This window comes from Megalobrama amblycephala, linkage group LG16 (assembly GCF_018812025.1).
Source record: "Megalobrama amblycephala isolate DHTTF-2021 linkage group LG16, ASM1881202v1, whole genome shotgun sequence".
NCBI lineage: Eukaryota > Metazoa > Chordata > Actinopteri > Cypriniformes > Xenocyprididae > Megalobrama > Megalobrama amblycephala.
The window spans coordinates 27,781,917-27,799,210 of NC_063059.1; the positions used below are offsets into that span (position 1 = coordinate 27,781,917).

Below are 17,294 nucleotides of genomic sequence, written 5' to 3' on the forward strand. Positions count from 1 at the left end.
TCACCACCTCCCAAAGAGCAGTCCTCTCCATCTCCGGGTCGCCCGTCCTAGGGCCTCTTGCTCTTGGCTTTGCTGCCCTTCTTGGCGGGGGCCTGGACGGGCTGGGCACCCCGACCATGAGCGGCTCCACGGTGCTGCTTGGGTGGAGGCTGCCGCGGGGGGGCGCCCTCAGCGACGAGCAGCCTGAGGTGCTGCGGGCGGTGGAGGTGCAGCAGCTGACTGCCTCAGCAGGATGTGGGATATGGCCTCAGACTGCTTCTGGACAGCCGAGAACTGCTGGGCAAAGTTCTCGACTGCGTCGCCGAAGAGGCCGGTCTGGGACACGGGGGAATTAAGGAACCTGACTTTGTCGGTATCCCTCATGTCCGTGAGACACAGCCAGAGATGGCGTTCCTGGACCACTAACGTGGATATCGCACGACCCACTGACCGCGTCGTGACCTTCGTCGCACGAAGCACGAGGTCCGTCGCAGCACAAAGTTCCTGTAGAACTTGCGGGTCATGACCACCCTCGTGCAGGTCCTTCAGTGCCTTGGCCTGATGGACCTGCAACAATGCCATAGCGTGTAGGGCAGAGGCGGCTTCCCCACAGGCCTGGTAAGCCTTGCCGGTAAGATCCGACGAGTACTTACAGGCCCGGGAAGGGAGAGACGGCTCCCCCCACCAGGTGGTCACAGTTGCATGGTAACGGCCCGTTCCACAGGGGGTATGCGCGTATAACCCTTAGCCGCAATGCCATCAAGGGTGGTGAGGGAGGAGGACCCACTGACACGGTTTCGGGCAGTAAAAGGTGCCGTCCATGTGCCAGTGAGTTCTTCATGCACCTCCGGGAAGAATGACACTGGGGTGGGGGGCTGAGAACCAGCCCTTGCCACCCCGATATACCAATCATCCAGCCTCGAGGGTTCATGACACGGTGGAGGATTCCACACAAGTCCGACCCTGTTGGCGGCCCGGGAAAGCATAGCCATCATTTCTGGGTCCGTGTCGGGCACAGATGTCACTCCAGAAGGAGGCAGCTGTGCGACTCATCATCCCCCGAAGTTTCAGGCTCACCCTCCGATGCAGCGATCGACATTCTATCATCCTGGGGAGCCCCGAAGGATACGGATGGTACACACCTTTGGGGTGGTCCACCGCGTTCCCCCGGCAGCTCTACTGGCTGCGGAGTGCAGGAGGGATAAGGGTTCCTAGGGGGTTGGTTCCCTGAAGGAAGCGCGCTCACCGTAATCCTCAGATCACCAGAACCGCTGCCCGAAGCAACCCTCTGAGGAGGATTGGATCGAGGCAACGGAACTGGGACTCCGCCCCTTTGCAGGAACTGGAGTCTAGATCGCAACTCCGCGATGGTCATCTTCCCACAATGGGTACATGACTCATCCACAAATGCCACCTCAGCGTGCTTTAAGCCCAGGCACGTGATACAGCATTGGTGACCATCCCGTGGTGACAGATAACGACCGCATCCAGAAACACACAAGTAGAACGACATCTTTAAAAAGATGCAAATCTACTTGTGTAAGCTCTTTTAGGACTACTCTTTCAGGTGCCGAAGCACGCAGGGGAATGACCGCTGCAAAACACAGACAGGGAATAGTGCAGCCTGTCATGTGCATTCTCTCTCCTTGTAGCCGCCCTCTTACCAGGTGTGAAAACAGCCTTTGAGCGCTCAAAAGCGCACCGCTCACCAGCCGTGAGAACGGCTTTTGTACTGGCTTGCTCTCTTGAAAAAGGCAAAACAAAAACAAAAGTGAAAGAAAAGAGAGATCGGTCCCGCTGCAGTGCTGTCCGCCTGCACCAAAACAAAAGAGAAATCTTCAAAGAAGCTTTCTTGACTCGTAGTAGAAACACACTTCGTAGATACCACTGTATAAACAGAAGGTTCGGCTCTGAAGCGAAAAGCTGAAGATGCAACGCACCTGCTGCTCATTATATACCCGCGCTGCGAGGCGAGCAGCTGATGCATATGACTGCATGTTCATTGGCTCGTTGTAGTTACACTCGAAGTAGATTGGCCTCTCTAGCGAGATTCCTATTCGTCGGTCTGTCCGACGTACATCGAACGTGACCGACTGAATGGGAACCATGATCTGACGGTTCATGCCAAATTTGGGAACAGCACCACCTACAGGTCATGAGATATGAAAATGGCTATTTTTTAAAATCAGAAAATCATGATCTTGGTGTCTATGGATTCCTTGTGTCAATATCTTTTAAACGATTTAACATATAATCACAAAATTAGGTAGGGATCATCGACAGCATGTCCTGAAGGTGCATCAGAAGTTTGAGCACAGCTCCACCTAGTGTTCCAGACATTTTTTTTGCAAAAATGCTTATAACTTTTGAATACAGTCCAAATTTAGTTTTGTTTCATTCCCTGGCTTATGCTTATTTGTCATTTTCCTTCATTGTGCCTGTCCACCATATTGAAGTAAATATGCTATGCCTATGATTTTGTCCAATTTTGTCCAAAATCTGATCAGATTATCTGCACAGAAATGACAGAATGGATATTTTATCTTTGTTGACTTATGCTAGTTAGCTTAGCATGCTATACAGTTGCCATTCTTTCTATTGTCACTCTTCATCTTTCAGGTTAACCATAAGTTAGCCTACATTAGCATTAAGTTATCTTAGCATGATAATCTGGTTAATTTGGTTAATATGCTAAGTAATGTCTTTTTCTCACACTGAAGGCTCTCCTCAACAGCCTGGAGAATGTGCGTCAACTGTGTGGCACAGTCCTTTCAAGTCGTGGGTTTGAATCCTGTGGGGCACATGCCCAGACTGCAAGAGGTACTGTGGCCAGAAGTGGTGCAAAAGTTGCTTCTGTTCATTGTGTCTTTCTGAGAATTATCTCATCAAAACTTATTAAATATAACATGCACTGCATTTATATACAAAATCTTCATTTTGGGTTCATCCTCTCTTGAAGCACTGAACCCCAGCAGTAGGTGAAAACATGTCGTCCGAGTGGCACACAGCGATAAGCAACAAGCATGTGATCTAAAGGTTGTGGGTTTAATTACTGCCAGGTACAGCTTTATAAAAGTGTTTGTAATGTTGTTACTTTGATTTGTTTTGAGTTCATTCCCACCTTTTGATCTTATCTGTTTCTCATGCACGTTTTATTTCTGCTGTTTTTTCTTTTCTGGCTCTTCACTGCTGTCACTGCCCCTTCAGGGCTTGGCCCGGTATTGCTGCTTGCAGATGTTTTAGTTTTGTATTTTAGGGCTGCCAACAATTAATTTTATTTTACAAAAGTTATGTAGTTAAGTTTTTGTTACCCATAATAACACTGATTCAAAGTTAACTAATAACATCAGAAAAAAAAATCCTACTACATCACTATAATTGTAAAATTGTACAAATTGTTTGATTACAAATTAAAAACAAATTGCAAAGTGAATTTTTTTTTTTTTTTTTTTGGAAATCTATTTCATAACAAACATACATAGCTGAGATTGCAATAACAGTACATGTACACATACCAGGGTATCGGTGATACATCAAGCCTCTGTATGACAGACACTCAGGGACTCGCACAACCAAATTTGTTGCCATCTTCAATCCCACACTCTGTCAAATGGAAAAGATAAACCACAGTAAAAGTCATGAAAATTCTAATTACTTTTAACTGTCAGCATAATCAAGAGGATGTTTTTATGCATTTACTTACGCATGTGCAGTATATCTCTTACGAAAAAGATATATTTCTTATAAATATATATGAATGATCAATATATTAAATGATTTAAAGGTATATTTGAAAATATACTGTAGGAACCGTGGACGAACCAGACAAATGAATCATTCAGATGATTCTTTCAAATCATAATTCTAATTCAGAATCGAGGTTTCAGCTCCAGCTCGTCTGCAGAGAAAACCAATGCTGATTACTTTTTACGACATCCATGTTTCCTGACAAAAGGAGAAGTGATGAACTCAGCCATTTGTGACACCAAAGGGTCACCTAGAAGATAAAGATTCTTTGATCACCAGATCAAAGAAACAGAGAGACAATGCAGACCTTTTGTTTCCTTCACAGAAAAGCCAACGGAGACTGTTCTACAAATAAAACTGCAAACAATTTTAAATGGACTTATCATGCATCTTTTAACTACATACATTTTGCATTATGTGTTCGCAAATAGTACCTGTAACCAGTTATGCTTTAGAACACTCACAATTCATGTAAATGTGTTAGCTCTTGACTGAATGAATGAAAGTATGCCTTATTTGGACTTAATTTAATTCTTTTCATCTTTCCTAAATTATGGCTTGAATGAAATCTGTTTAAAATGTATCATATTCCAGTTAATAGAATTTTAATTATGGTTAAAATGACACTCTCTGCTAAAGTAGAGAGGGGAATTTAACACTTCCTAATTGGGGGCAGAGAAAAGCCCTTTTGAAACAGGATGATATCCGATTGACTAAAACTCCTCTGAGGTGTGACAAACAACTACAGTAAGTTTAAATAGTCATATTGCAAGAGAAGACTAGTTCAACAAGTAGAGAAAAGAACCAAGACAAAGACAAGTATCAAGAACCATGGAGTAACAAGAAGAACAGACAAGCAGCTCATTCAAGCCATCCAACCTTCACTCACTCACTTTTCTTTTCTTTTACTTAATTTCTTTTCCGCTGAAAGTCTCGTGCCATAAGTTTTGCCGCAAAGTTCAACCAACGACTTCTGCCGCCTCAGCTTTAACTCCAGCGACAAAAGAGACTTCCTTTCATTGTTCCACACGGACCTTTAAGAACCTAAGACGAATCATCGAGTTGGAAAACTCTTCTCTGCACGCCAACGAGGGAAATTCACATTTAAAGTCAACGCAAGCAAGTACCCCAGATAAAAACTGAACTGGTGCATTTAAATTAATGGTTCGTTCAGGTCTTGAAGTGCATTGCTAGGAATTATGTCCATCATATCACACTCTCGCTCTCTTAAAACTCTTTCTCTCCCCTTTCCCTTCTTACTGCAAAGCGTATGAATGAATGTGTGTGTGTGTGCGTGTGTTTGTGTTAGATTGGTTGGGTTAGAATAAATAAAGTCTTTTGGAGATTTTTAAAAGAAAGTGTCTTTTATTATGTGCTTCTAAAATTTACTGTCTTAAACTGTGATCTTAAAGTTACCGTGCTTTAATCAGTGTTTTCACGATTGTTGGATATTCATATCCGCTACAAGAGCTTATTACGGCTCGAACAAATGAACGCTGGATGACTCAGCTGCTCGGTCGTAAACTTACAACTCTTTATAATTCCCTATAAATTATTTCATTTGAGCTAATTTTTTTACTTCCTAGGGTGTGTTTTCCCTACAATACAGAATAATATACTGTGTTCATATATTACAATAATACATAAGGAATTGCCACTTTTCATATATTGAAAAATATGTGACAATATATTTACTAATTATACCATTATGTACCTACTTTTATATTCAGTAATACTCTTCATAATATATAGATGTATACAGTTGCAAGAATAAATATGTGAACCACTTGCAGAATCTGTGATAATGTGCAAAATTTTAACAATATAAGAGAGATCATACAAAATGCATGTTATTTTTTATTTAATACTGTCCTGAGTAAGATATTTTAAATGTTAAAATAATGTTAAAGTAATGTTTTACATATAATCCACAAGACAAAAAAATAGCTGAATTTATTTAAAATAACCCCATTCATAAGTATGTGAACCATTGATTCTCAATACTGTGTCATTAGGATGATCCACAGCTGTTTTTTTGTTTTGTGATGGTTCTTCATGAGTCTCTTGTTTGTTTTGAACAGTTAAACTGAGCTCTGTTCTTCAGAAGAAATCTCCAGGTCCTGCAGATTCTTCAGTTTTCCAGCATTTTTTGCATAATTGAACCCTTTACAGCAGTGACTGAATGATTTTGAGATCCGTCTTTTCACACAGGACAATTGAGGGACTCAAACTCAACTATAAAAAAAGGTTCAAACATTCACTGATGCTCCATAAAAAAAACATGATGCATTAATAGATGGGGGGTGAAAACATGTGGAATATGAAGATGAAGGTAAATTGTATTTAATTTGTCTTCCGGGAAACATGCAAGTATCTTCTGTTGCTTCCGAAGGGCAGTACTAATGAAAAAAAAATGATATTCAAGCGAAATAAGAAAAATTTGGACCTCTTCATCCTGTTCAAAAGTTTTCACCCCTTGACTCTTAATGCATCGTGTTTTCTTCTGAAGCATCAGTGAATGTTTGAACCTTTTTTAAAAGTTGTGCTTGAGTCCCTCAATTGTCCTCAGTGTGAAAAGAAAATCATTCAGTCACTGTTGTAAATCTAATATCTAATATTCTAATATGCAAAAAATGCTGGAAAACTGATGAATCTGTAGGACCTGGAGGAATTTTCTGAAGAACAGAGCTCAGTTTAACTGCTCAGAACAAACAAGAGATCTGTTAGTGTTTACTGGCCGAACACCTATATATATATATATATATATATATATATATATATATATATATATATATATAGATAGATGTTCGGCCAGTAAACACTAACAGATCTCCCCCATAATATTATTGAGCAAAACACTTCAAATAACACTTAATTTTAACATTTACTCTCCTTTAACAGTCAGAAGCAAAGCATGCTGGGAACCAGAAATCTGTTGTAACCACTGATTGTAACTCATTCCGTGAATGTGTGTATAAATGTGTGTACACACAATCAAATCTATATGGGAACATGTATGTGCAATATATGTACACAATAAAGGATTAAACTTTATGAATATTACATGTAATGCTATTTTTGTCTTCATTTCTGTGTTTCATGTGTATCAATATATAGCCATACATGGTCAATGCATATATTGCAGTATATTGAAAAATATAAGCACTAGTTTCCCCATATATGGAAATGCATTATGTAATGTATTATGCATTATATATTGCAGTATATTCACGAATATTTTTGTTCCGTAAGGGATACTCTGCCAATAGTTATCTACTGCACTGTCACACATATAATCCACCTGTTACCTTTAAGGATTCATAGGTGTTATCTGTCGGCACAGCTCGACGGGGTCTCACATGCAGACACTCCAGCTCATCTTCAACACTATAAGGATAATCTGACCCCGATTGCACTGGCAGCAGGTTGAAGATCTGTGACATGTTCACACACTATCAGTATGATTTCTAAATAATTCAAGTATTTTCAATAGCAATAATAACTAAAAATCTGTTATCACAAGATTCATTCCCACTGTAGATTCCTGCTATGAGGAAACATTAAATCATATTAAATCTTAAAGCATCTACACACCTTGTCAGTATCCAGGCGTTCTCCTGACTTCAGGATCAGGACGCTCTGACCTACAGCACTGAGGCCGCACAGTGAACCAGGCTGAGCTGAGAGCTGGAGAGTGTTTTTCTCACCAGGAACTGCTTTAGCAGGAGAAAACTGCAGAGACACCTGTGACATACAGTCAATAGAGTTTATTTTAGAATTGAGTCAGTAATACAGTTTAAAGAGGCTCATTTCTAAAGCTACAATACATACCTTGTTTTTGAAACACTTTTCAGTGTCGAAGTTTTTGCTACTAGCAACAACATTTTCACTGGGCAGAACACAGTACACCAGAATCTGCACTACTGGAGCCAGATCTGCACTAATAGACAGTTTGAATGACATTGTGCCACTTGCTACTCCATTAGAAGATTTCACTTCAACCTTCTCATATCCATGATGAACGATCACTCCTCTGGACAAGACCTGAAACAGACAGATGACACTCTGATAACAAACTGACTAGTGCTGCCAATAAACACTGTTAAACAAAAACATCTCTGTAATAATGTACATACTGCACATGTTCTCACCATATAGACAATGTCCGTTTTGAAGTCTTCAATTGTCTCTCCAACAAAATAATACTCGATGGTGGCTGTAAACTCAGAGTCACACTTTAATGGTTGCTCAGTATTCTCTATAATCAATTCACTTAGTGTTGGATTGTATGGAGCGGCAGGCCGAAGGAGCTGAACTGTTTTTTCATCTGCAGAGATGTAAGGTGTGTTGTAGCCATAACGGACCCCAGGATAGACACTTGCCTGGATAACAAAGAATCAAAAATAACTGCAATTGAACTCTTCAGGGAACACAAAAGTAAACTAAGTGAATACAAACTCTCTTACAATCAGATTAATATCACTTTTAGGATAACTGGACGTATTAAAAGAGAAGCTGGCCAGTCCATCGCTGTCTGTAGTGAGATTTAGGAGCAGTTTTGGGGACCAAGTGGGACCCTCTATAAGATAAACCTCTTTGAATTGAATCGGTGCGCCTTTGAAATTTGAGAGTTTGATCTGTTGAAAATATGATTTTGAAAGAATAAAATAAGAAATAATTCTATACATATCAATGGTGTTAAACTGAAACAAACTGATTTTAGACTCACTTTTCCTTCTATAACTGATCCATGTTCATATGTTTTGGGCAGGTCAGTAAATGTGACTTTACCAATTTCATAAGTGAGAGATACAGATTCAGATTTGGTCATGGTGATCTCTGTAAATAGTAAAAACACCAAAATAAATATTTATTCAAATAAAAGTAAAACATCAAAATTGAGAAATTCTAGAAATGTATGTAACGTGGATCTGATCAAATCCAACAGCTCACCTGTTCCTTCTTCTGTAACCATTGCCTCAACATCAAGAGAATTCTGAAACCAATCCTTTAGTGTGGCGTTCAGAAAGACTGATGTATCTAAGGTATGGACGGCACAGCCTGTCTTTTTTATCTAATTATAATGAATGAACACAAACATAGCATATTAACTAAAGAGTGGTTTAACTGGATAAATGGAGGAAAGATAATGTGACATTACTTGTGTTTCAACTCACACACCTCAATGGTTTCCTCTAAACACACTGGACTGGTGTGATGTCTTTGATAGGGCAAGTTTTTACGACACACTTTCACCCATGATTTACCAGGTACAGGCTGTCCGTAAGTGTATCTGTGAAAAAAGACACAATCAAATGATCTACAGCCCAGGGTTCAATTCAGCAACTATATTAGGATGAGGGTTACAGTAATTAACTGACCCCAGAGTTAAAAAAAAAAAAAAGAAGAAGAAGAAGCAAAACAATTAAAATTAAAGTAACTAAATTGTGCCAAGAATGAAAGAACACACTGCTTTCTTAATGCAGGAAATAAAATAAAGCACTCACTTTCCGCAAACCTCAATTATCAGTTCCTCTTCTTCAACGCAGACATTATTTGGGCTTTTTACAGTAACTTCAAACTTAGGCAAAACTAGAAGTGAGAAGGCAGAAATTAGAGTTATTAGTAGTCAAATAAGATATTAATATACAAACATATTATTGAAATTCTTCCCATGCAACACTGCAATCGTTTGTTTTTATGACTTACCATATTTTTTCACCTCAAAATGGTGTGAGATCATCCTGTCACTAATAAAAGCCTTCAGTTTGTACATGCCTTGACGGGCCTCTGGGTTTAATTCATAAGAACGCTGCAAAATCCATCTTGTTGAAGAAACATTTGTCCATTGACCAATCCGGTTACCTTGACTGTCCTGTTTAATACCAAAGACACAGTGAAAATATTTAGTTCAGCTACACATATCCTGACTGTCAATGAAGAAATGTTTAATTAGCCTTCTGAAAATACATTAATTGCAAATGTAACAGAATTTCTATAGTGTTAATAAGATTTAAAAGGTGTGTTTGTTGTGACTGTACAGAAGGTTTTGTGTTCTTACCTCAAGAATCACTGTACTATACTGTAAAAGAGCAAATAGTAATAGTAAATGATTAAAAGCCACGTTTATTTATTAAATGTGTATTTAACAATGCAAGATAAAGCAAAAGCAATAAAAACAAGATAAACACATCAGACCTGCTGATCAAGGGGTGCAAAGTTTGTATCCATGGTAACAGCTCTGAAGTTCACTGTAAAATAGAAATGTGTATTAAAAACTTTACTTTTGACGTCTTCAGCTCTTATGTAAGGGACAACACCAACAGTCAGTATTTCACTCCTGTAAATGAGCGTACTGTGTGTGAACGTAACCGTATTAAGGATCAAATACAGAGTTGACGACTGTATTCTGCTGCTGTGTGAACATGTCTTTTGAGCCAAATTCAACTGCCTGTTTTAACCGTCGTTTTACAAAAAAATCTTTCCAGTTTGCATCAGCTGACCAGTTAGAATCAAGCATATACCACAAAACTATTATCACATGTAACAATCTATAGCAGGAGTATCAAACTCCTAGAGGGCCACAGAGTTTAGGGGCCATTGACACGATACTAAAACTGAAAACTTTTTATGCGTTTTGGCTGATCATTTACATGACAGCAGCATTTTGGGACCTGAAAAAGCAAGCTTTTGAAAAAAGGGTTCAAAGTTTTTGAAAACAATACCGTTATCATCTACATGTAAACAACAAAAACACAATTTGTGAAAACGATGACATCAAGGGCATGTGTATTACATGTTCAGTCTATAGGCCTGGCCAACTACTGGCCGGGCAGCATAATACCCCTTACGAAAAAGAAGTATACTTCAAGTTCATTTTATGAAGTATTCTTATTTTTAAGTATACTTTATGTAGGAAGCATACTAATATCAATGTACTAGTAAACTTGTAAGTGTACTATTTCAATACGGGACTAAATTGGTCCACTTTTAGTTTAAAAGTATACGTTTAAGTGTACTATGCACTGTAAAAAATTGCTGTAAAAAAAAGGCCAAATTTCTACAGTAACATGCTGTTTTCCATTAATACAGTAATATACCATAGAAAACAATGCATTCTGGGTAATATGTGACGTTTTCGAGAAAGTAGCCTACAGGAATATACTGTGAGTTAACATCGCTCAAAGTCGACACTCTGAGGCTGTGTTCCAAATCACACCCTATACCCTCATTTAGTGTTGTCACGGTACCAAAATTCCAGTAGTCGGTACCGATACCATGAAAATTTTACGGTTCTCGGTACCAATTTCGGTACCACAGCAAAATCTGTTGGAACTATTTTACTATTTTATATAGCCAATTTTAAAAACATTAAATATGATTTGGAGCATGTGTGTATGTTTGTGTGTGTATAGGCTGCCTCAATGAAATAAATTTTGAAATATAAAAAATAAATAAATAATTGGTATGTTATGAAGCTCGTATGCTGGTTTGAGCTGGTGTATGCTGGTCAAGTGCTGGTCCATGCTGGTCCTAAGATGGTCCTGGAGCAGCATGGTCCAGCATAGGACCAGCATAATCCAGCTCGAACCAGCATACCAGCTTCAAAACCTACCTTACCAACATATGCTCGTTTTTTCAACATGGGTAACAAACGTGCGTGTTTATTTTAGCTATTCCGTCAGTGAAACAATATACTAGCCTGTAAATCTATGAAATAAATATAAGTAAATAATGGTAACCTACATAATAAGAAAGTTAAATATTATTTTAAAAAACATTCGTTTTTTATTTCCACACAAAGATGCGTCATATAGCCAATGTCCCGTTATTATAGGCTTTGATATATCCTACCGCTCTGCGCTTTGAGAGGGATGAGGACACGAGCAGGAAATAGACCATTTCTCTTTAATAATATCTTCATGTTATCTCCTGATGTTACAAACAACTGTAAAAGGTCTGAAGAGCGAGTTTTATCCTCCGCAGGGGCAAGACATTCAGGCTATGTTGGATTTAGCGCTGCCAGAGAAAGCGAAAGTAAAAATCACCGGCGTGTGTGAAACGCGCTATACAAATAAACTTGACGCGCCTAGACTTTAAGTCTAATAACAAGCGCAAACTGTGTTAAATAGAAATTGACGTGCAAGCAAAAAGGTTTCTGTCCTACGGTGTTTTTCTACTTTACCACAGTAAAGAATGCGAATAGCCTATAATAGGCCTAAATGCGAACGAAAGGAACGTTTATAATCCCCTGCGTGAGTGAAGATTTGGGAAAAGAAACGGAGATTCCATGTGGAATAACTAATGGAATATTGTTAATATTGTAATATTGTGGAATAACTAATGGAATTCTCTGCTAAGCAGGAGATCAGATCGCGATTCGCAAAACAGAATACAAAGCTTAAATTTATGGACTCACGTACCTCTGTCATTCGGCATGAACCAATATGTTTCCATGGCTGCGATGTCACATTTAATTGCTAACCTATTATTTCTTTTGTAGCTAAACAAAGCTTTGTGCTTCACTCGTGTCATATTCAAGTAAATACTGCCAACAGCCTTATCAGTGGGTACCGGATATACCCGGAATCTCGGTACTACCGGTACTACAGAAATGCGGGTATCGTCACATTTTCAAAATTTCAGTACCGACTTGGTACCGAAGTACCGGTACTTTTGACAACACTACCCTCATTCACTATTCCCCACATTAGTTCACTAATATAGTCCACTTGAGAGAGTGAATGAAAACATGTGTGTAAATTCAGACACTGATGAACACCTGCTGTTAACAAGCAGAATCACTGAAGGAAAGAGAAACAAGAACAGAAAAAGATTAAATCAACTGAAGATAAAAGAAGACATTAAATCTGTGAAGATCTGATTAAACAACTCCACAAACAGCATTACCAGCTTCACTTATTACTAACCAGATTGACTTTATTTCTGTCACATGTCTACAGAAGTTCTTATTGAGAATTAACAGAGGTTTGGATGTTGTTTTATTGTTTCGTTTGATGTTACCATGATGGAGGTCAGCGTTTGCTTTAGTTGTACTCTTGACCCTTGATTATTTAACATTAGTTTTTCTTTGGCTGTTATAAATGTGTTTTTAAGACACATTTGTTATGGTAAAAAAGAAAATGTGTTCAGATGATGTTTGCCAATTATGAATGCTTACAATTATCGTTTTATGGCCTGATATTGATTTCATAAGAGTCTAATCTATTATTACATAGGTGATGTTTTATACGTTTATTATGGTATTCCTGGATTCTACACATAACATCCATTGGCGCTGTTACAACCAAATATGAAGGTTTTTTGAATACAGTTTGTGCTCAATACACTTTGAACTACTAAAAAGTCACACAGACATTAAGAATTGCCATATGAATCACAACAATGGTGACAATCAAAAGCTTCATGTCGCAATACATGCTGGGTACCAACATAGTACTAAAATCATCCATGACTCCCAGCATGCATTGTGGCATGAATAAATTATGCAGCTGAATTGCCTGGTTATTTTCTAATATTTTCAAACAATGTAACACTTGTTAAAAAAAAAAAAAAAAAAAAAAAAAAAAACACTATAGCAACATCTATTTAAAATAGGCCTACATTTATTTCATACTAAGTATACTTCAAATCCATTTATTGACATCATTTAAGACTTACTGATAAAATTATAATTAAACTTTATTTGGAGTAGTCTATTTCTTTATTGCACAATGCACATTTCTTAATATTATGCTTAAAATAAGTGTATTAATATCACTTTTAATAAGGATTATGATCTTTGTATAATTATAAGTCTTTAAATATTTAAAGTGTACCTAAAGTATACTTGCAATAATTTTTACACACTCACTTTTACACAATCAAATATACTTAAGTATATCTTTAGTTGGACCCTTAGCACTACTTCCGCACAATTAAAGTGCATTAAGTACAAAATTAGTTGTTCCAATTTAACAGACTTTTTTAACAGAGTTCAGTATAGGCTACCAAAAGTACAGTTGCAGGGTATTTTTATTAAGCACATAAAAATGTACATGTATTTAGTATACTTAGCACAAAATAAATGTATTTCAAATACATTTTAGTATATATTTTTTCACTAGGGAAGTTTATAAGACTGTGTGTAAAACTATATAAAGCATTTAATAGGCTACTCAATCAAAAGAGTAAACACAACTACAAGCCAAGTATACTTAGAATACTTAATTATACTTTTAAGTATATCTCGATCAAGAGATTGAGTATAACCCCACTAAAAATTTAACGTATTTATTTAATGGAAAAAATGGCACTAGCGCTGCATTCGTTTCGTAAGTTGAATAGGGAAGGCGTAGGACATACAGCATAAGTTTTTTGAAGAATATGAAAGTGCGGTTTTGGCAGAAACACTTGGAAGGCGATCATTTGTTTATATAAAGCATATACATTTACATTTTTTTCAAAAATGACTGATCGTTTCGCTAGATACGACCCTGTGATCAGGGTTTAGATGTCAGTGACACACTAGACTAAGTCTAGGACTATTTTAAACCATGACAGAGAAAACAGATTTCTGTTAATCTGGTTTAAAGGGCCATTTTATTCTAGGACTAGGCTTAATCCCTGTCCAGGAAACCACCCCCTTTAGTTTAGTCCCAACCCTGCTTCAACACACGTACAGTTTTCAAATAAATCTGAAGGATTGATTAGCTGGATCAGGTACATTTAATTAAGGCTGAAGCTAAACTCTGCAGGGCTGTGGCTCTCCAGGAACTGAGTTAGACACCCCTGATCTGTAGTATCTCTAGATTTCATATAAAATAAAGTTATAAAGATACTGATATCAAGAGATTTATTTTATCAGTTATTTGTAATTGCAATATAGCTCAAACACACACTAGATGACCATTCTTGAGTTTCCAAAGCTCCTTATTTGCTTTCCTTATCTTTTCTTCTGCTCCTCTTTTCTGTTTACAAGTTTGTAAATTGAATTGTTTACTTCTGTACACTCTTTTACCATCTGCTGGTTTGAGCAAAATTTGTAATTTATTTTTTACCTATGGTGCTCAGCTCATTGCATGATCATAACATGCTTTACTTAATGTATATTATCTTCATCAGCTGTGATCAGGGTTAAGATGTCAGTGACACCAGCATTATTTGCTGAGGTTTAGCCTTTGAAACATTCACAGCTCACCTGTCTGTCCTGGAAGATAGATGGGTTTATCAGTCTGGATAAAGGTCAGAGGATGGTAAGGCTTGAACATGACTTTTCTCTCTTCAGTCATCTTGAAAGTCTCTCCCTGAAGTTCAACCTTCATTTTCTGCACTGATTCTGCTTCGATCAGAGGAGCCTGACGAGAAATAATATGTATTCACAACCTGCCTTCACAAAAACTAGATGCATTATGGTGAAAGCAACATAATTGATTGTGTAGTCATTATCTTGTGCACATTTTGATGGCAGACCTTGAAGTTAAAGCAGCGATGAAACTCTTCCTCAGCTTTCTCCTGCAGCAGTAAAGTGCTCTGGTCACCATGAACCAGATGAATGTTCATGACAAGGCTTTCATTGGGATTGAGAAAACTTGCACAGAGTTTGGCCTCAGATCCTGACTCAATCACTGCAGGAAACGTCACCACGAAAGATCTGTCCAGAGACAACGATCATACAATATTTTTTGAGATAGATTAGACACACTTAAAAATTAAGACTTGGGTAAAGTTGGTTTTATATTTTATAACGATTGTCAACTTACAACATTTTTCACAGTCGATCAAAATAGGCAAGTATTGTTTTAATGGCATATTTACTTGTGAATGTCCACTGAATGTCCAATGTAGTGTGATTAACAAGGCTATTGAATAGGGATGTCCGAATGTGCGAATATAAAACCAACTTTACCCAAGTAAAATTAAGTGGGGGTGAAAATCAATACAGTTAATTTGCTATTGATCAACTGAGAAGTGTGAATACAAGAGCAAACTGTGTAATGAAGTCTGGTGACTTTATTACTTTCATGTTTATTCAGAACAATATTGCCCTTAAAAATACACTGTCATTAATTATGAATGATCTTATACATGCCTTAAGTTGTCTTTCAAACAGCAAACCTCTACTGTGCAAAACAGATCAATTAAATAAATACAGGAGAAATAATCAAGACTTATCTTACACAATGACTAATGGTATGATAATAATTTAGATGCATTATTATTAGTGTCTTTTGGTACCAACTTTAAATAAAAATTACTGGAATAATTTTGCTATTCAAACAAACACAATAGTGAAAAATAATAGCCTTCCTCAGCAGAAAACTTACGGTCTTGATGTTTGTCCATTTACACAGATCAGGAGGAAAGAGAGCAGAAGGAGCTCTTTCCAACAACAGCTGAAATTCAGAGCCATGATGACGAGCGATCATCCAGGTCATGAGATGAACTGGACCGTCTCTTTTAAAGGGACTCTCATGCTAAAGGAGGTCCTTCAAAACATTTGTATTGATCCTCTGATTAATGATTCAACCGTGTGGGCAATACAGTTCAAAAACCTGTGCTAATATGCAGTTTGTTGGTTTGTCCAAAAATTCATTTGTGATGAGTTCAAGTGGGCTCAGTTCAAGACATACAAAAGCTTTACTCTTGCACACATTAGAATAAACATTCAGTTCATTATGAATGTTCCTGACCACATAATTCAGAGTTGAACTTAAAGGTTGCATGTTGGAATATTCAAGCATTTAAATATTCTAAATAGTAATTTTATTTGCAATCAAATGAGAAGTTATGTTCAATTCTTTGTAGTCAATAACATCCAAGAAAATAGCTGAGATCTTTAAAGTACATACAAGTGTACATGAGATCTTCTAAAAACAAACTCCTACACTTTATATTTTATTACCAAATATATGTAATATAATTAATTTAACTTACAGTCAAATGTTTTCCTTGACATCTCGTGATTTCGGTACACGTGAGTTTCCGAACATAATGCATGATGGGATACGCTTAGCCTCGAATACTGCTCGGTATTCAAGATTAAGGGCACTGCACTTGGGCATTTTTAAGACATGGGACAGTCTTGCGCACTTACTTCCTGTCGCGTGCACGAGCTCTCAAGTGGCCAAGACCGCAAGTGTGGGTATTTGGACAGAGCAAAACTATCCCTGTGTCTCAAACAGCTCCCTAGCTTCCTAGGTCGTGTATCAGTGTACTGTGTGAATGAATGTGGCCGACTCCCTGATCAGCCCTGACTACTGAACTATGGAGCTGATTGAGATGTGCACTGTCATTGTGACTTATTTGCACCACCGTTTCTGACTACCATCTCTCATATGTCATATATATGCCATTTTATATCTGCATTTTTATCTTCTTTAACTTAATTAATATCATAAATATGTTTATTTGCACTACCGTTTACCACAAGCGCCATATACAGCTTACAGGGAGTGAATTTAAAATCGCTTGGGTGTGAGGTATGAACACGAAACGCTGGCGATAAATACGTGCGACATTCGTCACGGTGCAGGCCTTTTTTTTGGGGGGAAAAAAAAAACCCCAGA

General features: G+C 37.8%; 1 protein-coding gene across 1 annotated transcript in view; it reads right to left on the minus strand.

Moving 5' to 3' along the window:
* The window catches only part of LOC125249201 (alpha-2-macroglobulin-like), a 39,791-nt gene extending 23,598 nt beyond the window's left edge, over nt 1–16,193 (minus strand). The window contains exons 1-16 of the mRNA XM_048161433.1: nt 16,053–16,193; nt 15,199–15,379; nt 14,927–15,083; nt 9,925–9,977; nt 9,788–9,808; nt 9,436–9,601; nt 9,234–9,318; nt 8,908–9,019; nt 8,680–8,800; nt 8,456–8,565; nt 8,193–8,363; nt 7,878–8,108; nt 7,558–7,770; nt 7,321–7,470; nt 7,035–7,160; nt 3,495–3,582 (exon numbers count right to left, since the gene is read on the minus strand). Coding sequence (XP_048017390.1) covers nt 3,495–3,582; nt 7,035–7,160; nt 7,321–7,470; nt 7,558–7,770; nt 7,878–8,108; nt 8,193–8,363; nt 8,456–8,565; nt 8,680–8,800; nt 8,908–9,019; nt 9,234–9,318; nt 9,436–9,601; nt 9,788–9,808; nt 9,925–9,977; nt 14,927–15,083; nt 15,199–15,379; nt 16,053–16,138 — 2,071 coding nt within the window. The 5' untranslated portion in view covers nt 16,139–16,193. The remainder of the gene's footprint in view (nt 1–3,494; nt 3,583–7,034; nt 7,161–7,320; nt 7,471–7,557; nt 7,771–7,877; nt 8,109–8,192; nt 8,364–8,455; nt 8,566–8,679; nt 8,801–8,907; nt 9,020–9,233; nt 9,319–9,435; nt 9,602–9,787; nt 9,809–9,924; nt 9,978–14,926; nt 15,084–15,198; nt 15,380–16,052) is intronic.
* Nucleotides 16,194–17,294: the final 1,101 nt, after the last annotated feature.